The sequence below is a fragment of the Strigops habroptila genome, chromosome 10, assembly GCF_004027225.2.
Source record: "Strigops habroptila isolate Jane chromosome 10, bStrHab1.2.pri, whole genome shotgun sequence".
Lineage (NCBI taxonomy): Eukaryota > Metazoa > Chordata > Aves > Psittaciformes > Psittacidae > Strigops > Strigops habroptila.
Window position 1 is genome coordinate 352,558 of NC_046359.1, and position 25,032 is coordinate 377,589.

A 25,032-nucleotide genomic window follows, 5' to 3' on the forward strand; every position below is an offset into this window, starting at 1 on the left:
ATAAACCAGCCTTTTGTCAATGTAGTTCAGTTAGCTTTCTATGTTCTTCTCTTGATGCCAAGATAATAATCTCCAAATGCCATATTTTTTACATGACTGTTACCTTGTTTCTGTTCCTTGCCTGGCAAAGCTGTCATTTTGTATTTTTATTATAGTATCATGCTAAGCATTCTGGCCGTTTGCTATTGGAGGAATAAGCTAGGTCTCTCACATGGCCAACTGTCAAATGGCTACCACAAAGGACTAGTCATCCTGCTTATTCTCCAGGGATGTATGAGTTCTCCTTTCACTCAAGTGACAGAAACTTGGGATTTTGACAGTGAAAATCCAAGTTTTCCCATTCTGTTACTAAAGCATCCTATGCATCACACAGAAGAAAGTGGTGAAGCTACGCACACTGAGTCTAAACTTTCCATGATGGCATTGCAGTTCCCACAGCTTGTATCTGAGGCCAGATTTCCTTTTTAATTAGTTTCAACAAAAATGCAGTACAACCCTCAGACTTCTGGCATGCTAGTACTATGGGCTGTGTTCATTTAAGATGTCACTAAACTTGATCCTATTTACAAACAGAAAATAGACAAAGGTTTCATGTTAAAGTATAGCTCAGCATCAGCAATACCAGATATAAATGGATTTTCCTTGTAGGCATATAAATAGTCGGAGTATAGTTTGCATTACCTAAAAATGGTCATATTTTCATATTTTTTTACAGCTGCTGGATCAAGAATGAAGTTGTCTTTTATGTGACTTGTGCTGGATACTTTGGAATCATGTTTCTGATGAATGTTGCCATGTTTATTGTGGTGATGGTGCAGATCTGTGGGAGGAATGGGAAAAGAACTAACCGGAGCCTGAAGGAAGAGATCCTGAGGAACCTCCGTAGCGTGATCAGCCTGACCTTCCTCTTGGGCATGACATGGGGCTTTGCCTTTTTTGCCTGGGGTCCCTTAACTCTTCCTTTCCTGTACCTCTTCTCAATTTTCAATTCACTGCAAGGTAAGCTGAACAAATAATATTTGAACTGTTGCTGTTCTGGGACATGTTACGTCCAGTGATTTGACTAGGAAGCTCAGATCCAAGCACTGTAGTTTTTCCCTTTATACTAAACCATCATTAGTTTCCCTTTATGTGAAATAATGTTACCAACTACATATGGCTTGAATGTCTTAGTTAAAGTAATTAGTGCTTCAAAGTCTTTTCCATAAAATGCGCTGTATAATAAATAATGCTATTCCTAGCTGACAGTCTTCAGTGATCACTGCTGAGATAGATGCTGTATGACCTTCAACATTTCCTTTCACTGATTATAACAAATATAGGAAGCCTCTGTCCTTAATTTATTCCTGTAGGGAATCTGTAAGGCTCGTAACTATTTTATTAAGGCATGAGAAGCTCATAAAACAAAATTTAGTCCTGTTTCAATGTGGATAGGTAGCACAGATATATGGGATATCCTTTAGTTCTTTAAGGAAAATCCAGTGACTGTTATAGTCAGCTTTTTTTTTTTTTTTTTGGTTACCTTTAGTGAAGTTTTGAATATTTACCTTTCCAGCGTAGTTCATCCTTTTGAAAGTGCTGTAAATTGTAATCAAACAGTTATAGATTACAGAATTGTATAGGTGACTTTTAAAAGAATTTCAGCTCAGAGCTGAAATTTGCGTATGTACCATTGTCCTCCAATGTCATTGGAGGGGCTTGTGTTACGCCACACAAATACTGAGATAAGAAATAAGTTTTCCCAGGGTCAGCAAAATATCTTCCCTTTACAAAAGAAGTACTTACTGTGACACTGTGTAGATTTTCTCTCTTACAGCTGAGGTATGTTTACTGCGCTAAAAGATTTATGGAGCATTCGTGGAAAGAGAATAATGTTGTGGGTTTTGGTTTGGTTCAGTTTCAACTTAAAATACTTAGGCAAAATGGCAAAAATTGTTTGGATGTGGTGTTCTTACTGAAGATTTTTTTTCCAAAGGACAGATTCTGATACTCCCCTAGCAGCATAATGAAGTATTTGCTGCAATGTGTCCCTGTTAGAAATTTAGAAGGGCCTAGAGAGATTAGAAGTATGGGAAGAACATGAAAAAAGGTTGAAACTCTGAAAAGCATGCCAAGGACCAAATTGAACAAGTTCTCTGTAACCAGAATTTCCAGTGCAATCAATTAGGCTTGTATGTGCAGAGTGCACACAAGGTTGACCGCCACTGCTTAAGTCTCTGTGGGGTAATAACACTGTTCAATGGAAAATGAATATTTGGAAGGCAGTTAAGTCTCAAGATGAAGCTGAAAAAGCTGAGGAGTAAATGCAAAAAAAAGAGTGAGGAGCTTTTCACAGATTTTGGTAGCAATGATGGCATGGTATATGCTCAGGCATGTCACATCAAGCACAGGAAGATAACAATCCTGTATCTCAAAATGCTTATTGCTGTGTTAGAAAGAGCTAGGCAAAGCTAAGGAAACAAGGAAGAGGATATTTAAAATCACATATAACTGGTGCAGTGTACATGTAGCAGTAAGGGGATGGAATGGAGCAAAGGAAAAATTAGTACTCGTATTCAGGAAGCATTTCCTAGCACCAAAAAGCTGGGCGAAGTCTGGCAAGTGTTTCATCAGTATAAGAATGAGCTTAATTTTGAAGACCTCAGTAAACATGTTTATTCTCTCTCAAGTTTTTGAAACCTGCATGAGTATTTTAAGCTATACCAGCAGCCTCGATCAACAGTTTTCTGTGCACTGTCAGTGAAAAAGTAAATTGCAGCAACTACTGGTGTTACTGTACTTTGCTATTTCATCTACATAGGAAATGATTTTTCTCTCTTTAACGCTCAGAGTAAAAAAAACTGGGAACATCTTTTTTTGGCTGCTCATTTTATATATATGCCTGGGCAAGCCAAATACTTTCAAGTCAGAGCCAAGCCTAGGGTCTGATTTGGCTCTGGGAAGCAAAACCAAAACTGTGCTACTAAAGCACATTGTAAACTTAATGAATAATGAATACAGAAAAACAAATCGGAGACCAAGCCCAGACAGGGCAAAGGCAAAGTACTTGATGCAGTACATTTGTTTTGTATTACTATAGACATACACATTTTCTTTTTTAACCATTCAGAATGGTCCAGACATTCACCAGAACTTAATTAAACATCAATTTAGTAAGTGTGTAGCTGTGCAGAAGTGCTAAGAGGGACTTTGGGCCACAAACAACTGGTTATCTCTAAGCCTGTAAGAGCTGCTAATGATTGCATTGGAATTACTGTGTGCTTAAAACAAATTACACAAAGAAATATTTTACTGAACAGAAAAACTGTAGTGCAACAGAGCTTGTGTTGGGATGTATTAAGGCATGTTTGCCGTTCCTAAATAGTGCTTTTCTTTTTTTTTTTTTTTCCTATCAGCTCTTGAAAAACTTTGCAAAAAAAGGTGTTTCATGACACAACCTTTACCTAAAGTTAACTGATCTCAGTGCTCTCAGCCTGGCCTGATGACTATAAGCAAATAGAAGTCCAGTTCAATGACATGCATTCATGCAAAATTAGACCTTAGCGCTTTGGAGGAAAGAGGATAATTTTATGCTCCAGAGCACTTTTTCCCAGCTATACCCTGCCATTGTGCTCTACCAGCTGAAACATAGTAGGCATTATTATACAGAACTATTCATGATGATCATAAAGGGACAGTTTTAGAGGATGGTACTTAACCACATTTGCCCACATTAGGTAGTATTTATTCACGTTTAAGATATAATCATGAGGGATTTGGCAGTGACATTTTGCCATCAGGTGTTCAACCTCAGGCTGGCTCTCTCCCAGAGAATAAGAGTAAAACAAGAACAGGCCAAACCAGAGAACGACGGAAGATTCCGCAGCTAGTGCCTGCCTGGGAAGAGCCAGGAGCATATGAGACTTCCAACTTCTATATTTAGCTCCAAAATATCTCTGTAGAATGATGAAATTGTATCATACGCCCAGTTAAGACCTCCTTTACCACATGGTAGATGCTTACCTTCTGTCTTGAAAATAAATATTATACAATTGCATGCAAAAAATAAACTCTACAAAAACATTCTTAAACACATTTATTGCAATTGCATGCACAAACCCGGTAATTTTCTTCAGAAGTAAGTATCTGGACACCTAATTAGTACTTGAAAACATATTCTTACCATTTTCATAATCATTTCAAGTACATGCATCAGATGCACATAAATCAAAGTGCTCTTTTCCAGGGCATTCTTTAGTGCCAATTACAAGACTTCTGGTTCTAAAAGAATACAGTCCAGAGTTCTATAGATGCGGAACAGGAGGAGATAAAATATCTCCTTGCTAATGTAATAGTGCCTGTATTTACTTTGCAGTCTGGCTCTTGCAGTCCTGTTCGGTGCAAAATACTCATTTGGTTCAAAGACAAAACCTTTTAGTTATTTCCCTCTCAGCCAAAAAAATAATTAGAAGATTCACACTGAGCTGGATCTAAAACAACAGTGTCTATTCTCCCTCTTCAGATTTCCCTTCCTCTCTCCAGACACTGACATGGCAGCTAGAGGTTAGAAAAGATTTAATTAATTGCCATATCTCCTAAAGGAGGCATAGATGACAGTAACAAAACTTTAAAATTATTTTCCTTTGCTTGCGGTTCATAGTCTTTGTTTTAGCAGACATTAGTTAATCTGTTTATTTATAAATGCATGCTTCATTTGCTGTTTGTTTGCTTTGGTCGCAGGTTTGTTTATATTTGTATTCCATTGTGCCATGAAAGAAAATGTGCAGAAGCAATGGAGGAGACATCTTTGTTGTGGCAGATTCCGACTGGCAGACAATTCAGGTAAAAGCCATTCATAGCTCCCCTCCTTAGGTGCTGCAATAGTCTATAAAAGTCCAGGTGAACAGCTTGCTGTGTTATTTTTAATATAACACAATGTAAGCCAGAGATGTGGAAAAATAGATTAATCATAGCCTGTCATTTCACTTCACTACTAACAATTGCCAAGGGACTTTTCATATATCACTTCATAAAATTTCTCAAGCCTTCTCTTTCAGTTTTCCACTGAAGGCAGCTGGTGAATTTTGTAGTGCTGTAAGTGTAATTTCAGAAGGCCCTTTGGACCCTGAGAAAAATAAATAAATAAACGAAGATCCAGAGATTCAAACTCTGTCATTAAAAAGCCAATCTTACCACATTTCTCCTACATTACAGTTTGTTGACTGAATTGTGTGGACTGTGAGGTCGATCTAGGACCAATTATTAAAAAGCAGATAGAAATACTCTGACTTCTTTTGCTTTTATCTTTGCCTTTTCAAACTGTTCTGTACTTCACCATATAATTCAGAGAGACCACTAAAGACTCAAAACCATAGAAAATTCCTTTTGCAGAAGCCTAATTAGGTTCCAGAATTGAAGTTCATCTTCATCTGCAACTCTGGAAGAGCAAGGAGAGCAGTTGGTTTGGATACTTAAAAGTACAACGTTTGGGACACTGCATTTATAGTCTCTTGCACCTTTGGCCACCTCAGATGGCATTAGACCCCTGTGTTTAGGAGCTGGATCTTGTTTTGCTGTCTGATGGAACCATGTAATTTTTGCTTATATGATTCTTGCTCAATGACCAGGGTTGAAATCTATAGTTGATGTAAGGTGGCATAAACTTATTGCCTAGTAAGGTAAGCTTGTATATCCTGGATAATAACAGTGCTCCAAATATCCTTGTATCCTTTGTCTCGTGGCATCCAAGATTTGTTTCAAGTTTTTAAGTAACTTCTTTGCCATCAAGACTTCTGCTTTGTTTTGTTCTGTTTTGTTTAGGGAATGCATTGTCATTGTACACTGTAAAACATTTATGCTTTCACTTTGTAGTAAGAAAATCTGATTCATGATTTTAAAGAGTTAATACAAATTAGGAAAAGCATATTCATTCTAATCAGGCATCTAGATTGTTTCATCTGTTCAGTTTCCGTGTGGTTCATGCTGTAATTCCTGAACTGGAAAACACAGATGGATCAAATTATTTCCAGATTTTTATGCTGCCGTTGTGGGTACGATAGAAATAAAAAACTGAAGGATTTGAGTACTTCGGTGGTATAGTTAATGTGCGGCCATTATGCCTAGCACTAACCAGTCCAACCCCACAGGCTGGTTTGATTCTCCGTGAACCTGGCATAGTTTTCAGGCAGAACAGTGAAACGTAGCCAAATGTGAACTTGCATACCTATCCAGTTGAAGAATATTTAAGGGCATGCTGTGATAAGGCAAAGAAACAAACAAGCTAAAGCCTTGCAATACTGCCGTAGCTAGATCAGAGAAATTGTAACCTATACACTACAGCAATATTTTAAGATAAAATATTTGTCTTGATTTGAATCAAGGTGAAAGTGGTCCATGTGCCTTTGGTTTGGACTTCTCTTCCACTTTGTGAGTTTAACTGCAGTACAGTGAATAATGTACCTACCTGCAAGTATGTGATAAAGTAGTTAGATACATTTATTCTACTGGTATTGGGACACTTATGGTGAATTTTTAAGTGTCGGTTTTCCTCAATAAGTTTACTGGTCTTAATTAGCTATTTTATTTGATTTATGAAGCAAATTTAACTATTGTGGTAAACAGCAAAGTAAATCAAGTTGGAATAATTCGTGTATTTCTTAAGAACAAAAGAGGCTACCTAACAGGAAAAGGACAGGCTGTGTGTTAGAACCAACATTAAGAAATGTATCTGATACTTGAAATGTTCACAATTGAATAAATTAGGCATTTAGTACCTATGGTAATTAGTTATGTAAAACTTTTCAATCATTTTTAGATTGGAGCAAAACAGCAACCAATATTATAAAGAAGAGTTCTGATAATCTTGGGAAATCCCTATCCTCTAGTTCCATTGGCTCCAATTCAACCTACTTAACATCCAAATCAAAATCTACAACGAATACATATTGCAAACGAAACAGCCATACAGGTGAGTTCTTGCATCTGTGAGTATGTAGTTTCATGTTAGAGGCACGGTAGGGATTCCTACCCAAAGGTTAATGTGAGAAAATTTCATCCATTTGTATAGGTTCGGTATTTTTAAAATATATGTTACTGTTTAATAGGAATCTTACTGTTATTTTCTCAGTAACCAATATTCAGTGCATCCATCAGCATGAGGGGCTATGCATCGGGTATTTTCAGAGTGTATGTCTTTCTTAGTTATTGAGATTGTACATGAAGAACATTTGCTTTGAATACAGTAAAAATGACCAGTATCTTAGAAATACCCCGGTGTACCTGAGCTTGCTTCAGCACTGCCATTCGCAGCTGTGCTGGAGCACACATCTGGGGCCTGCCTCACCAGGGTACCTATCGCTGCTGCCGTCTCAGGTTTGATGTGCCATGCACCCAACTGCCCTAAGCAAGCTGTCTTCAGCATTCTCTCCTATCAAGGGACACTTCTGTCAGCAGTCTTCCACAAACAGCATCTATAATATTCATCGATCACAGTGCTGCTTTTAATTTAATGAGAGGAGAGCATTGTCTGCTGCAGAGCAAGCTCTCTTCTGCAGACAGAGAATTCTCATTTGTACTCATGACAGATCAACATTTAGACCCTTAGTATTGGGGTTAATGATAAAAATATGCTTGAATGTTTTGTTGGACTCAGGGCTTTTTATCGGTCTGACAATTAAAAAGACTTAATGCTGGAGCTTTTGCAGTGCATTCTTAAAGCAAAACAATAAAACAGTTCCAGATAAGAAGTTAAAAGAAACTTGCATGCTCGTGTACTTTCTTCAAAAGTGGTGAGCTTAATCCCATACATAAATTATTTCCTAAAAGGGGCTGCAGTTGGTAATGTAATCATAGTTTGTAATGTGATGGTTTATTGGGTGTTAAGGGAATACCACAGTTTTCTCTCTACTTTTAAGATTGGAATACATTTTGCTTTGACCTCTGAAAATACACATTTTATTGTGATAATCCAAAGGAATTTTTGCTAAGGTTGGGTTTTTATATAATGACATATCTTCTCACGTGTTAAAGTAATAGAAAATAACATTCAGATTCTGATTTTTAATACAGCTAAAGTTGTTTGATGTCTTAGCTAAATTGCAGACAAATAATGTAATAGCTACATGTCTTGGCAACTCTTGTTAATCTGGTTTTAATGTGCTCTCTGGAATTGACACAAGCATTCATGTGTTTGTGGTATAGATAATGTCTTCTAAAGCCCTTTCCTCATCAGTGGTGGAGCATTACAGGTAAAGTGAGAATTGCTTTTGTTGAATGCATGGGCCAAACAGGGTGGAGGGATGCCTCTTGCATGATGTCCTCTTTGACACAAAGGACTTTGCTAATCAGAAACGCTGCTTGTTTCTCACTATTACATCTTGCACCATTGATGCTGAATCAAAGGATAAGTGAGCTTCAGAGTCTGGGTGTCTGCACTCTGCATGGGGCATAAAGCATTTGGAAGATACCTTTTTAGAAAATAGGCCATGTCCTGACATTAATGCCTGTGTACAGTAGTCTGGGGAAAGGAGATTGAGTTGAAACACCCATACACAAAGCATACAATAAAAAGCAAAAGCAAACTGATTGAGTCCTAGAAAATGTTTTAATATTTTTTAAAGTTATTACTGGAATTTCAAGATACTGTATTTCTATTTGGTCTATGGCCATTACGGAATTAGTCTTCTAGCTGTGGCTTTTCATATCTAGTCACACCCAAAATAACTCTGAATGACAAACTATATATATATATCTGCCTGAAAGCCATGCTGTGAACTGCTGGTTGAATGCAGAATGCGCCGATTGGAACATAAATATTGGGTGGATCCTACTGGGCGAAGGAAAGAGATCACTTCAGCATCTTGTGGCCCAGTTGTCTAGGGGTCTGATGCAAACTTGTAGATAGTACTACATATGACACTTCTGTGAATTAGAAGTTAAGATTATTTCTGCAGAAATTTTGGTGGTAAAACTACCAGTTACTTCAGTGATACAGGATTTTAACCCTGTACTTAAGCGCAAAGCCCACTGACCTAAAAAAAAAAAAAAAAGCACCTTCCAATGGTTTCAAAGGCCTTATGTAATTCCTGTGCATGCAAATTTCATGAGGAAATAGCTGGTATTTAACAATGTAATGATGCCTCGTGAAAAAAGTGTACGTATTTGCAACAGATTTCAAAAACTTTCCCTAAAGACTGAGAATTAACTTTGTAATAAGATATTAAATGTGTAGAAAAACTTCAAAATGTAGTACCATTGGCTGGTAAATGCATACATTGGAAAGGCACACAGTACTCAGCAGATTGCTATTGGACATGGCGTTATTTGCTGCAATTCATGGACATTATTGCGTGCTTTGAAAAAATCATCCTGATATGCCTGAACATGCCTGTTTCTTTTGTCATGAGTAAAACTCTGTTGATATCTTGCTCTGCAATCCATTTCTCCTTTGCAACACTTTTTATGGCTTGATACCATGACTTCTGCAGGGGCGCGTTACTTTTCTGTTTACTTTTAGTTAATTTATTTCTATAAGATTTTTTTTGTATGAAATCATAGTTTAAGTAATAGGCTAAATTCTTAAATGATCCTTTAGCAAGGAATTTTTGAAGGTGATTTCACTAGTCTTGTAAACAGCCATCAAAAATGTCACTTGTAGAAAACATTGCTTCACAGGATGCTCCATCTTACTGTTGGCTTGCAAGGGTCCAAAACTTGCCTGGGTTAAGAGAATTAATTCCAGCTTTATTCACTGCAGTGGAAGGATAAGAAAGCTCATTAGGACTTGTACTTGAGAAAATGAGATACAGGCACTCTCATCTCATTGCTCACTACATGAGCTCTACCTACTGACCGTTCTCTGAACAGCAATAGTGTTAGCTGCTGAAGCACTTTCCCAGCTCGGCTGGGAAATGCCTTGCTCCTTTTTCTCTTCAGCTCCACCCTTGGCTGATAGCACCTGAACCGTGAAGGGATGCCAGTTTTCTGCATCTTTTTCTCCCCACAGTTGTTCAGTACCCTCCATATTATGGACAAAACAAAGGGATGCTAGGCAAGTCAAAGTTTAGGCCAGTTTCAGTCTGGTTGTCTTTTTTAAAATGCGAGTCATCTTCTGCTATATCTTGCACAGAGTACATTATTTCTGTGCATACCTTAAAACCTCAACTATTGAAATAATTAAATCCTTTTATTGTCGTTTTCCCCTACTTTATTGTGTGGAGATGTTATGCGCCAGACGTTATGGAAGTAACTCCTATTCCAGTGCTAAAAACATCAGAATGTTTTTAGTTTGTAAGATTCAAAGCATCAACAGTAAATTAATGTAATAAAAGGTCATAGGATTCAGCTACACTTCAGGCAAAAGAATAGTGGGAAAATTTCAAGAGGGACCTTGAGAGGTCTGCCCGCAAAACCAAGCATCTCAAAAAGAATTTAGAAGAAGCAATGCCAAGCCAGAAAGTTCTTTGCTGGCCTTTCGGGCAGTAATTTCATTCAGCAGTACTGGCAAATGAAGGCGTATCTTTGTGGGAGTGACATTGTTAGACCTGTTAAACTATGAGTTTGCTTAAGAAGCCTTAACTTCTTGTTGTTGTTTTTTCCTCTTTCTAGAGAATGTTTATCTTGACAAGCCATCTTCAAAATTTGCCCAAGAGGATGGAGAACAGGCATCAATTATCCCTGTCCACCAGGTTATTGACAAGGTCAAGGGATATTGTAATCCTCACTCCGACAACTTCTATAAAAATATCATCATGTCCGACACATTTAGTCACAGCACAAAGTTCTAACTGGACTTCTGAGTTTTTTAAACTGAAGGAAGACAGAAAGTCTTCTTGGAACTGAGAATACTGGATGTCATAGAATGTGACCTGTTTAGTTATTTTTTCCCAGTTCATAATATTCTCCTGTTAACAGCTCCCACTCAAGGACTGATTTCTCTACCTTTTTACTGTTGTGGAAAAAGACAATTTTTCCACCATGGTATTGAGCTGTTTTTAAATGTGTGCCAGCCAACATGATGCCTGGACAGCTAATTGTAATCCTGTGTAAATATTTTTTAAGACTGACGAGCCACAAGCCTATCTCTAAATTATATAGTCCAGACAGAAGAGAGTCTTAACTCGTGGAGAAAATAGCAGACATGACATGCAGTACAGAAAAGCTCTTATTGAACAGTTTACTGATGGTCTGTTTCTTTTGAAAAATATGTATTTTTCCCTATGACACTTGTTAGATTCTTGCTTCTTGACTGTCTAGTGCTGTCTGGTTTTTATTCATAAGTGAAAAACCCTAACACCAGTGTTAAAGGGTTATTTTAAACCATTTTTCACTAAATAGACCTAATCATGCAAATCTTGCTTACCAAAAGAGTATGTGCTGTAAATTCAGGCTATTTTATATCCATGTACAAAGAAACACACTTACTATGTAGACGTGCTGGCTGAGAAGGGCATGCAGGTCGTTAGTAACTCTTGCAAATATTAAACCCATTGATATATATGGAAACACAGTCATATGTATTGTTTCCATCTGGGCACAAGAAGTACACAGATAAATCCGAAGTTTACACGAAGTCATGTTTCAACATTTATTGATTGGTAAAATGGGCATCTCTCATCACAATTCTATGTTTAATATTCTTTTTCACTAAACAAAATAGAAGACATGCAGCTATATATAGATGTATAAATATATACACAGGACTCTCCACATGTTTTTATAATAATGCACACAGTAAATATGACAGGAAACCACAATGTGTACCACAATCCAAGAAAAATGAACGGTGCTAAAACTTAAGTATTTAAATGCAAGATGAATACTTTGTAAACCCATGGGTTCATTTGTCAGTCTCTGTACTTCAGATATACTGTATGTATAGACACCTCCATCACATGGCATTGCAACATTAGAATAACCTGGAATACATTTACCAGTAATAAATAAATAACATCTTTCCGGGCCCATAATGTTATCAGTATCAGTATTCCTCTTCTGCCCCTCTGTTGGTTGACTTGATTGAGGTTGTTGGAGGCACAGAGTTTAAACAGCATTTAGGCAACGTTAGAGAATTTCGCATTACTATACTGTGTGCACAGTGACATTGAGTTGTATGTATGCAGAGAACAGACAAGAACATAAAATGCTTACTTGTTTTAATCTCTATAAATGTGTGACACATTGGCATGTGGCCATGACTGCCAGAAGTGCATCTCTCCTCATGAAGCATGTCTTGCCCCATGACAGGTTTTACAGAAATTGTAACTGCACATGTTGCTGAAGGAATAGGCCAAAACATCAAAGGTATTTTTAAATACTGTTTTCAGAGGAGAGTGTTTCCTCATGGAAGTTTTCATTTTTGAAAAGACTTTTTTTAAACAAAAACATTTTAGCCAGATATTTATTTATAGTACTCAGAAGGGACCAGAAAGTTGTGCTGAGATTTTTCAGTTGCCAAGCAGGTGGATGTTCTAGTGATTAGGGATGTGGATTTGTGCCTCTCTTTGCTCTTTGCATGTGCTTTTGCGTGCAGAGATCATTTAATGCTGTGACCGCACAAATGGCATATTTTCCCTGGCTGCAAACACCTGGTGGGAGGAGGATGCCCTGATGGTGTTCTGTCCAAAAACACTGCCGTCACTACACAGACCTTAATGAAACCTCATTCTCATAACTGCAAATACTTACATGGTGATATGAATGAAAGTCAACCTGATTCACTTAAAATCTAATTATTAGCAGGGATGAGTGTTGTCAGATATCTTTAATAAGGGAAATGATTTAGGGAGAGATTATGTACAAGCATTTACTGAACTTTTATCATCCCACTTGCTTACCTGCTGTAGATAATAGTGTTCACATAGCAGCTTACTGTGAGATTTCTACCTGATTAAGGTGTTCAGAAGTGAAGAGAAGGATAACCAAACATTCCTGGAAAAATGAGGAATCAATAAAATGTAACAGATCAGTAAAATATAAATAAAAAGCAAACATCGTATCCTGGCTGAAGCTGAACTGTAACCTACCAGTTTAATGTATAGCTACCTATATTTTTGCTGAATTAAGATTTTTTTCTCTTTCTTTTTTTACTACCATGTAGTAATCTTAAACTGTGTCAGTTAGATGCTCTTGAATGCTCTCAATTCTACAATGTAATATTCTACTTTGTAGTTGACATGCTGTAACCTCCCTTGTATATATTTATTTATTTGTGAGGTTAAATATGTCAAATATATTTAGCTCTATAATGACTGTTCTTGTACTTTAAAACTGAGCTTCTGCTTCATCATAGAAGAAGAGGGAAAGAATAATTTCTTATATATGTTTTTTCCAAACACCTTGTGAAACAATTTACTGTAGTTCTATCTTTTATAAGTGTGAGGAAACATGTCAGTGTGATTTGTAATATTAGTCAGTGGAATATAGTGTAACAGGTTTGAAGATGGGCTAAAGTGGAAAGAAACATTTTCAAGCAAACATTCTTGATGTTAGTGTTCCAAGTAATTAAAGTCTTTTAATAGTGAATGGTTGATTTTTATTTTTTTTTTTTTCCTTTTTAGTGTTTAATGGCAAAAATTACTCAGTGTAATTCTGGAAAATAATCTTCTGTTTATTAAGTATGTGAGACAGGTACATGCCTAGCCAAAATGTTGGAAATAAATGTGCAAGACTAACTCCATCTCATCGGAGGAATGCATTTTGCAGAATATGATTTTTCCTTTTGTGATTTACTCAGTGCCACATCCAGTGAATGATCTGAAAGTTATGCAAGTTCATTTATTTATGGTAGCAGCCATGTCATAGAAATGAAAGGAAAATCAAGGCAACAGACAATATGCTGGGATGATCTTTTAGAAGTAACACAAATGAATAATCTAAAACTCTGGAGTTATTTCTGTTCATGTGTTTCTTTCCAGCTGACTGTATTCCCTCATTATCAGTAACTTGATTCAGCTTGTAATCATACTTTGAATGACCACTGCTGAAATATTATAGTCAGCCAATCACTTGATTAATGCACACTAATGTATAAACATTAGATTTAACACACTAATGGCCTAGCTTTAAATATTTACCTTTAAAGAATACAGAAACTGGCTAAAATATGTCAGCTCTGCTCCCCTGTATTTAAGTCTCATCACAGAAAATGCACAGAATATGAAGATTTAGCAGTAATACTTTTTAGAAAGCAGTCAAAAAACCCCCATGTGATAAGTGGCATTTATTAACGAGGATGGTGAGCATGCCTGTGGACAGTCTGTCCACATGGGTCAGTGGACAGTGAAGATTACCTTTGAGCTTTATGCCTTGAACAGTGTGGGAGGACCTTCTGAGGGAAGGAGCCAGGTTTTTTTCCAAGAAGGATCTTGGCAGATGCCAAACTTGTAAGGAGTGATTTGCAGCACTTGGGGGTGGATTTATATTTCTCCTCATTTCATCACTTTTTAAATATCAAGAACAATTTTATTTTAATCCTCTACTTTTAACAGCTTCCTACTGTAACCCATTGAGTTATATAAAATGCCACTTCGTTTTATTACTTTTGAAAGGCTGATCTATAATCAGGCATGTCTGTGTAACCACAGGGACAGCTACTGAGTTATAGGGCAACAGTGTGTCATTCGTGGAGCCATTATAAAAAAAGTTGTTATGCATTTGCTGTATATAAAGACCTAAAACCATATATGGGTCAGCAAATTAGGCAGAGGGCTTAGAAGTTAATGTCAGGGAAAGCAATCATGCAAACCAGATTGTGGAGCAGCCGTCTCATGCCCAGTGCTTCAGCTACAGCTATGCTAAGGAGGCTTTTGCCTTCACCCCCTGCTTAGCCGGTCTTTGGTCACTCAGTCTATTTAATTTTCAGATCTCCTGACCCCATTCTGGCACTCCCATCCTCAGGACAATCATTTGCTGCAGTGCTAGGGAAAGGAGAAAAGAAGTATAAGGAGACTGAAAGGGAAAGGGTAGTTGTCGAGGCCTGCTTTGCATCTTCTTACACTTTCTGCATGATTTCTTGCCTCTTCCTGAGGATATGTTACCCTGACCAGTGATAGAGGTAGGCCATTAGAGTAGTTAGAGCCATTAGAGTGGATATTTGTGCACTGTCAATTAAAACTAATTTTTATAGTAAGAGTTCTCAAAAAACATAGCTTTAGATAGTTCTCAAAACTCCCTACAGTATTCCATTCTCCTCTCCAAAGCATAGGAGAAAGAACAAATGCTGATAACTCTGGTCTGATGTTTCCTTCCACTGCCAGGTTTTTCCTATGCTGAGAGCTCACCGAAGCAAGGGAAGAAGGCTATAGTAAGGGAGTGCATCCTGCTCTGCCCAGTGGGCACAGGGATCCTGCTGTCCCTGCCGTCCTGTTTTTTGCAGTGCTTCAGTTCCAAGTGCAGTAAATGCAATAATATTAATGCATTTACAAAATGCCACTCTGGTTTTCTTTCCCACTCGCCTGGCACGACTGCTCCTTCTTTTCCAGCAGAGGGCAGTGGCATATTGCTCGTTGTGAAGATGTTAAAATCAAGTGAAAAATGCACCAAGATTCTTCCACATTCTTCCACAGCACAGAGATAAGTAGGAGAGTTCATATCTGGTTTGTCTATTATTTAGCAATCTGTTACATCACCGGATAAAGCGAACGCTCTGCGCTTGGGGAAATAAGGGGAGAGAGCTGTCTGCCTGCATTTGGGCATATTTAGTGGAAAGAGCAATACAGAGTCTCTATTTTCTCTCGCTGGTTGCTACATTTCCTCCTTTCTTGCTCTAAGAGATGCAATGGAATTAGAAACTGCTACACTGCTGTCAGCTGAGCAAACAGAGCCAGCTTACCATTTCAGACTTGCACACTAGCTTATTCCAGTACTGGGCAAATGAGTTGATCTACTGGGCTGCCATCCTGTGACTCAGAAATTCACTGTATGCATAAGTGTCCAGGGAGGGAAAACAAAACAGCAGCCCTCTGTTGACACTGGCACACAGGCCAATACCTCCCTACCACTTTTTCCCTCCACTGCACAGGGACAGATCTGCCGTCAGCTGGGTCCTCTGCTCCACACAGTCTTTCCCCTATTACCAGGTGAGCTCAAGCAAGGTGCAGAACCGGTCAGCTACATGCTTAGCTGTACAGCTGTCCCCAGTGCTGCTGTGTTTTGGGGCAGGACTTATCAGAAAGCTGCTCCATTGGAAAATGGCACCATGTCAAAATCAAACTGTCTTGTCTGCAATTCCCTGGCATCTTCAGGGGAAAAATTCTGAAGCAGTTTGAATCCCCCACCATGTGTGCTTGTCCCAGGAGTCTTATTGGCATGTCCCTCTCACCTCACACCTGCACCAGCACCAAGCTGGCACCAACATACAGGGAGAGGGGTGATCTGGGGCAGATGTTTGGGGAAGGAAGCAAAGGACATGACCTGCTTTAGCCTCACCTACTTTTTTTGGAAAGAACCCACAGGTGTGGCTGCTGTGTTTGTGGGAAGAAGGAGCACTGGAAAGGGAGGCCAGGAACAGTCAGGACTTGGAGCAGGTCACAAGACTAGTATGACAGCCTTCATGACACCATCACTTCTCCAAAACACTTGTGGCGTTGGTGTTGCACAAGTCCAGAGTTACGGCACAGCCATGTTACTGGCATATTGCCTCTCAGTGAACTTACGCAAGATGGCTCTGCACAAGGCAGGAGCCAGCATGAGTTCCCCGCTGTTTCTCTGTGCTCCCTACAAAAACCGCTCACTTCTCAGGAAAGCAGACATGCCAGCATGTCTTTCAGTCTAGCTGCAAATGTCTCATTGCTCAGACATGATTATTTTCTAGAATTACCCAAAGTACAGGTTGAGCTGAGCATTATGCAGATGCTGACACCACTACGAAGATCCCTGAGCTGCAACCAACAGTTTAGGATAGTGAGGGTGCTCAAGAAAGGAGGGCGAGCATGGGAAACCAGCACTTAAGAAGCTTTGCAGGGATACTGGGGGACAGGAGCTGAAATACTGTGGTTTCCCATGCAGACTGCAGCTCAAAGAGCTCTCAAAGGAGTTTGGTATGTTTGCAACAACTTGCTGTGGGATGAGCCCAGGCTGAGCTCTGCAGCTCAGAGAGGGCAGCTCTAGGGAACGCAGCTCCATCAGCCTAGCTGGACCTTGACCTGTGGATGGTTTCTTCACTGTTTCTTTGACTCTATGATTCTGTGATTCTTTGGTATAGCCTAGACACAGTGGTAACTGTGGAGCAAGATCTGAAGCAGTCAGGCTAATGCCTCTTGCAGGTTAGCAGGATGTATTTAGGCAGACTGGGCCTTAAAATGGTTATCCAAACCAGCCCCCACCCTGGTCTGGTTAAGTCGCAGCTCTTAGAAGAGACGAGGAACATATATTTGTTTTAGCTACATTAGATGGAAGCGAAGCTGGGGTCAAGCCTGCCAGTTCCTAGTAGGTGACTCTAAGGATTGCACCAAGGAGGTACTTCACTGGGTTTTCAAAGAAAAGGTGAACCTGTTCAAGCCTCACGCTGCACACTGCCAGATCTTTGTACCAGGTTCAGCTAGAGGCACAGTGAAGTGCTTCTGTCATGGTACTTCTGAGGTGGCTGGGCAGAACTGAGAGAAAAGAAGAATGTACGCTTCACTGCACAAAAGATCAACCTGAAAAAGATCAGCATAGGCAGAAGCAGGCTGTCCCTGGGAGTATGACTGTCAGATACTGTTGCTGGGTAACAGCCAGCTGACTATAACGCATCCTGCTTTTTTATTCTCATTGATTTTTAATGACTCTCAAAGATGGGTCTTTTTCACTTTGCCTGTTGTTTTTACCCAAATTGATGTGTGCTCTGTTTCAGCAAATAACCAGTTCTCTCGCCATATTTTATCCTACCAGATGCTGTATATGATTTTTAATACATTCAAGCAAAGAGACCCTCTCACTGCAATCAGACTGGACATCGGTTGGAGATTAGTATAAGGATAGTCTATAAATAGCCTCCTGAACAAGGCAGAGGTGAAGGATATGTCCTAGTGAAGCACCAGAAGACTTTCAGGACAGAGGAGACACTCTATCACTGGAGGTATCTAAGAACAGGCTGAACCTAAACCCACTTATGTGGGTGCCACCATCATCACTGACAGCAGTATCAGATGACACACAGAGACAACCTCCTGCCCTGTGATCCTCTTCAATTTCATGTAACTATTTTTGTTAACACAGTACACTGCATGAGGAGGAAGGTGCTCCCACGATAAACTCATATCAGTACCCTATCTCCCCGGCTTACCTTCTCCTTCAGCTCTAAACCCTTTGCCCATAAAAACTGCTTCATGCACCAAATAGCTTCACCCTCCCGCACGAGGACCCCACACCCACTACACTTCCATACTACCATTAATCAACCCCAGTAACCAGCGTCCCTCCACTGCAGCAGCAGCCCACATCCCTTCACTTACCGAAGTCTTTTAAGGAAGAGAATGCCACAACAGCAGTGGCTCACAGCTCTCGAGCAGCCTGGCACTGGAACAGCGGTGTGGTGCAACCAGGCAACAGCACCCTGCCATGTGCAGGCAAGGCATGGACTGGAGGAACAGTTGCAGGCACCATTGCCACCACTGCCTCTGATCCCTGGTCCCTTTTAGAGGTGGGTTGCAAACCTCTGGGCTAGGCATATGTAACTCAGGGTTGATTTTTGACATAGGTAAGTTTGCCTTAAACATGGGGGAGAATTAGACACCCTTCTGAGATACTTTCTGGTTCTGTTTTCTTTTTTCATTATTATTTTACTAAGATTAACATCCAGTGTAGGCTTGTGTGGGCTATTTACAGTAGAAACCAGGGCTTCTGACTGGTGCCTTTATGGACTGGGTCAGATTGTGCAAGAGCTTTAGGTATTTGTTTTACTCCTTAACCTTTGTGCTTTGTGCTAAATTCATGCGGTTGCCTTGTGTGAGCTGCCTCGAGTGTGGCAGCCTGCATGCCCTTTGACTCTGCCACCTAAAATTGCCACCTAAAAGGCTCTTTATTTCCCACTTCAAGGAAACCCATCCATTCTGAAGATGCAAAAGACATTTCAGTGTTTTCTTTTGGTGAGGCTGAAAAAAGAATGCGAGAAACAAGCTTCAGAGATAATGTTAACATGAAGTTTGACTGAAAGTGTTGACATTTGCCAGGGATGGCAAGGATTAACTTTTCAAACACTCGGGCACGCAGGCACAGAGGCAGCATGCTGCAGTACTCCCTGTTTAAGCAGCCATTTCAGCAGGTACTCAGCAGGCAGTGGGATAAGGAGGGTGTAAGTAACAACACATATTGGTACCGCATGCGGAGGCACATACATATCCCAGCCGTGTCTGAAAAACAGTCCGTGTGTTTCTTCTCTTCTTTTTTTCTAAACTACTGCATACACAATCCATCCCAAAAGCAAAACACTAGCTGCAATTGTCCCAAAGTCCAGGATACAGAAACTAACAGATAGTTTTCCAGGATATTTGCAAGTAAATGGATCAACCCAGTCCCACATTTAGGCATCTAATTAAATAGCTCAATTTTTGTTATTTTTCATACCACAGGAAAAAAAAAATTCTCCCTTTGGCAGAGAGTCCTTCCTCCTCAGATCTCAATCTCTGCCTAGCAGGGTTTCTATGCACACAAACCTTGAATTGTTTTGGCGCATACAAATCGCGAGGTTTTGGCTGCCTGATGATACGAGCTGCGGTGGCTTATTCCAGTAAACTAGATATTTCAATGTGTGTAGAGCAGCCCTATGATTGTGATTGGCATGTGGCTACTTTCAACCAGCTTGTTTCTCCCATGGCTGGCACAATGCCAAGAGAAGCATTTTGATATTAAGGTGATTGTGGAAAACAGCTGAGATGCAATAGCTGAGGAACAAAAAAAATACTGCTTTATGAAGTGTTTTGGCTCACCCTTTCTAAATAATTACCAATGACTAAGTGCCTAGGTTCAGAAAACAAAGGTTGTTTGTCTCACACAACTTCATTTGTCCAGTTTGGGATGCAGGGACCACTGACCCAACACCCATGTGTCAGACAGAAAGCTTTCACAGAAACAGTTTTCTTTATATCAGCTAAAATAGGACCAGTTTGCTTTAACTCTTTTGCCATACACCTACGATTTATTTATTAAGGCACAATACTGAAGGGGGATAAGGAGCATCAGCTGCAATCAGGCTGAACAGAACCCTTCTTTCTCTCCCCAGGCAGACGGCTCAGCCTGAGCCTAGTGCTGTGCGTAGCCTCCCTATGTATTTTTTGGTTTTCCACCATGGATGTCTTTTTCAATGGAGCATTAGTGCAGTGGTTCTCCAGGCCTTGCTCACATATTGTCACAAAAATGCACAATCACCTGTGGGTTATTCACTTTTCCATTTTCTCAGGATCCATTCAGCTGCACAGCAATGGCTTTTAAATTCAGGTAGTTATATGACATATATTCTCACTGTAGAGGAAGCAGAAGCATAAAGCCATGAGGCTGATGCTTCACCATGTGTAATCTCCTTGGCTGGCCTCTCACGTCCACAAATTTGGCATCTTTTCTCAAGCACTCAGCTTTCCCTTTCCATATATCTTGGGGCTCAGACATACAATCAAGTTATTGCCATTTAAAAAGTTTGCCCAATCCTCCTGAGTCATTGAAACTGCCAAGGCGAAGGTTCTTCATCCACCTCTTTTTCTGTCTAAGATGTTTTACCTTACACTTGCACAAGTTAAGAATTGAGCTAGCTGCTGCCAGTCCTCACTCAGCTGATGTACACTGAATTGCTGCAGCAGAACCATATGCCCGAGACCTGAATACACTGATTTATCGAGTGCAATGTGCTACTGATGTCATCGTGTTGTGCCTATGAAGCAGAGTGTAAGTAGCTATATAAAAAATTTTAAATGATCACTTGTCCTTGCAATGATTTTAGTCATAAGAATAAATTATTTCAGAATGGATGAATGAGGCAGTTCTGTTTGAAGCCTTTATAGCTGAATTATTTCTATACGTAAATAAAACTATTTTTTTTAAAAGGCAGGAACATCAACTTACAAGACTGTTGGATAACATATATGTAGTGTTTAAAAATATCTGTACTTTTTTTAGTTAAAAAAGAAAATAAAATAATAGAAAAGAAAATAAATTCCCTATCATACTGGATTTACAATACTTCTGTCAGTAGAAGGAATTATAGGATCATAGAATAGTTTGGGTTGAAGGGACCTTCAAAATTCATCTAGTCCAAACCCTGCCATGGTCAGGTACATCTTCAACTAGATCAGGTTGCCCAGAACCACATCCAGCCTGGCCTTGAATGTCTCCAAGGATGGGGCTCCACCACCTCTCTGGGTAGCCTGTGCCAGTATTTTACCACCCTCACTGTAAAAGTTTTCTTCCTCTTGTAGTTTAAAACCATCGCCCCTTGTCCTTTGCTGATTACAAGTTTTTAGCAATGGAGTTTTAGATGAGAACAGGTTTCAAAGTCCTGAGTAAGGAAAGGGGAATTGCAGCTGGTCAGTTAATGCATGAGAGTGAACGAATAGCACATCTTGCACTTCTCTGTTTGGGAGGACAAAAAAACGTTTGCAAGCACACTTATTGAAATGTAAATTGATTGTCTCCACTTGGCCTGATAAATCTACCAATTGCAAGAAGCTGTCGATAGCTTAAACCAAAAGCAAATTTATAGTTAAGACTCAGGAATGAGCCAAAGCTAAAAATCAAAGAAAAGGGCAGCCTTAAACTGAGTTATTTGTCTCCTGCAGACATGAAACTCTGGGGCAAAAGCCATCCCAAGTCTGGCCCTCAAGACTGGCCCAGGATGGGTGGTGGGTGACTCCTGTACACCGTGCACCAGGTGAAGAGCCCTCTGAATCACTCTGCTGAAGAGCACCTGACCTACAATGAGGAGTCTAGACTTGAGTGTAGTCCTGGTGGGAGAATTTGTATTTACTGCTCAGCTTGGACGCTGGCTTGATCCCCAAAGAAAAGATCTGCAAGGGCACCCATCTGAGCCACCCTTCCCCTAGAAAGCAGAGAATGAGGGAGGAGAAGAGGATCAGGCATTCAGCCTGTAACCTCACATGTGGATACCACATGCATCCTTACTGGGAATCTGGAAAAACTCCTGCACTCTGCACTGAGACCAGAGTCCAACACAGGACAGGCATCAAAGCTTTACAAGGTCAATAGAGCACTAATAAAACTCGAGTCCTGTGAGCCCTGTTTGCGCTGCTCAGTGGGAGTCTTTCTAGAGCATCACAGGATAAGAAGCATTTCCCCCACCAGGAAACTGCATTACAGAGTGAGACATCAGCTCACCTTTCACTCTTTTTCCTGGCCCTTTTCATCCTGCAGTCACTATGCCACTGAAACAAGACCTTCCTCCTAACAGCAGCCCTAGGCAAAGCTCAGTTTTTGAGATCTTTAATCCAGCTGTCATCTTGTCCTCAAACTCCCCATGGATCTCCTTGTGAGCACTCCAGCACTCAGAGCACACTGACACTAGGAGGTAGACACATGGGCAGAAAGGAGATAGCGCTTTCAAAGCACCCCGCTGGCACCCTGAGGGCCTCATGCTCTTTATCTCAGCCCCAGGCTTCCTCTGTGACCCTCAGCAGTGCTGAGCTTCTCGCTATCTGTTTTCCTTCAGCGGCAGTTTAGAGATATCTCCAGCTAATGGGGCACTATTCTTAGCCAGTGGCCCCATGGCAGGTGCAGCCGTGGGCACAGAGCCACGAGCGGGAAGTCAGCAGAGCCACAGCGATACCATCCCAACACACAGCCCCAGGGATCTGGGCAGGTTGGGAGTGCTCAGGGATGGTGTGGGATAATTACTGAATATGATTTAGAAATTAAACTTATATTTAAAAATGTAGCATTGCTCACACATAAAGGAAAAACGGACTTTCAGGGTAAGATGCAGCTGCACGTGGTATGCCAGGAATTCACTCCACAGTGGTTCCCGTGGCAACATTGCTTGACGGAGGATGGAGCAGAGTGGAGATTCTGCGGCCAAACTCTGTCCCAACACTAGCAGAGGTGGGAACTAGGTGGTACTTGAAACCAATAAGCTGCATACTTGCTGCCCTGAGCCAACGGCCTGTCATCTTTTGACAAAATGCTGTCCTTTGTGCGAACTTTGCTTCATTATAATGCATTTTAATATGAAAACACACCTCCACCTCCAATGCTACCCGCCTCCAAAGTGAGACCACCCCTCTTTGAGCACGCTCTTTGAATTTTTTGTGGCATATACCTTTAAAAGCCAAGCGAGGAAAATTTACACCAATAACAATAAAGGTATGTATGACTAGAGTCACTCAAGCTCCACCTTGAAAGTGAAAAATACTATAAAAATGACCCAAAAAGTGGGGGGCTTTAGGGAAGACATCATCGTGGACGAGCCGAGGAAGACCCCATCAGCAGACTACTCTTGACTCCTGGGACCGGTCGACGGGCTGGACCTTTCTTCCGCCCCATATGGACGCCTTTGGGTAAGACTTGCACTGTATCCAGTGCTTCCCCAGGAAAATTAGGAATCTCTATATAGAGTTACTTTTTACTTTTATACCTTAAAGCCAGGCTGTATTATTCATAACTTTGTCGCACGGTTGAATACCTTATTATTTGCACGTGCTTTTGCAGACAGTGTATTGATCACCGGCAATCCACAAGAACCTGTATCTGTTGCTTTAATAAACTGCACTGTTTAAGTAGCTAATCGTAAATCTCTCATTGAACGTGACCAGCTCCCTCAGAGTGGCCGTGCTAGTTCATGAGCACGATTAGACTGAAGGTGCAGTGCACTATTAGTGTATCCGGAATCGTGATTATTCAATATATTGAATGCGACCAGACTGATAGTGGCAAATTGGGCATCACTCAGAATCTAAGCCTAGCCGCACCCAGCCCCTCTAATATCTGAGGACCATCTGGAAAGCAAGGGGGTTTATTTTCTGCCAAATTATTTTACCCTTTCACGCAACAGATGGGCAGCTGGATAAAAATAAGCAAAATAAGGCCCAGGGACCTGAACAACTAGAGAAAATCCCATCTAGAAATGTGGAGGAATCATCAGCGATAAGCAGTAGCAGAGCAAGTTGTGATAAGCCATGTGGAAACCTTTGCCTCCAGAAGCCGTGCTGCTAGCTGCTGCTGCAGGTGTGCCTGGGCTCGTTTGCTCCTGTAGCCACAGTAGTGTCAGAAATGCAGAAGCCAAAGTTTTAGAATCATAGAATCACAGAATGGTTTGGGTTGGAAAGGACCTTAAGATCACCTAGTTCCAACCCCCTGCCATGGGCAGGAACACCTTCCACTAGACCATTTTGCCCAAGGCTCCATTCAATCTGGCCTTGAACACTGCCAGGGATGGAGCATTTACCACTTCTTTCATTTACCTTTCGTTGAGCTGTTTCCTGTCTGTGAAAAGTGCTGCTATACACACTTGCCTCAATAAGCCCAGTCCAACTTCTGTACAGAGCAGTTCACAAAAAAACACAGCAAAGGGGAAGCAGGGAAAGGCAAATGTCACTGAGATTCACCAGTGACACTGGAGACCCCCACACTCATGACTAAAGGTGTTCCTATGAAATCTGCCACATGGCAGATCTTAAACTTTGTTCTGAGATTATTGGCTTCAAGTTCAGGTAAAGATGTAGATAAATTGATGCATAAGCTATAAGGCAACAAAGACATTCAAGAGAAGTAAGAGAAAATAATGGAAAAGTTTCAAATATTTTTACTGGGATATGTTTACAAACTACATATTTTTAATTCTTCAGCACCTTTTTTCATTTTTAAAACAAAAACAGTATATACAGAGAACATGCAGACACTGACAGATGGTTTTTTTATTTATTTATGCTTTCAAAAAGAAAATCAGTATGGGAAATAGTGGTCAAAATGAAGTTCAATTTTTTGTCAGAAATCACTTTTCATTCCACATTGGATTCAGACCTGCACTTCAGTGTGTTCAGAGGAGACCCTCCATGTCTGAACAGTGCCACCTGACTGCAAGCAGAGCCAAAGACAAGACATTTTTCCCATTTTGCAAGAACTTCTAGGATTTTTCCT

The 25,032-nt window shown here is 40.3% G+C and overlaps 1 protein-coding gene across 6 annotated transcripts in view; it reads left to right on the plus strand.

The window, feature by feature from the left end:
* ADGRG6 (adhesion G protein-coupled receptor G6) overlaps positions 1-13,672 on the plus strand; it is a 111,985-nt gene extending 98,313 nt beyond the window's left edge. For 5 of the 6 annotated variants that reach the window (XM_030499812.1, XM_030499815.1, XM_030499810.1 and 2 more), the window contains 4 exons: positions 716-999; positions 4,720-4,821; positions 6,794-6,946; positions 10,585-13,672. In XM_030499812.1, the coding sequence (XP_030355672.1) occupies positions 716-999; positions 4,720-4,821; positions 6,794-6,946; positions 10,585-10,763 (718 nt within the window). In that variant the 3' untranslated portion in view covers positions 10,764-13,672. Of the gene's footprint in view, positions 1-715; positions 1,000-4,719; positions 4,822-6,793; positions 6,947-8,178; positions 8,226-10,584 lie in introns of all 6 variants that reach the window. The other variant, XM_030499814.1, reaches the window with a different exon arrangement.
* Positions 13,673-25,032: the final 11,360 nt, after the last annotated feature.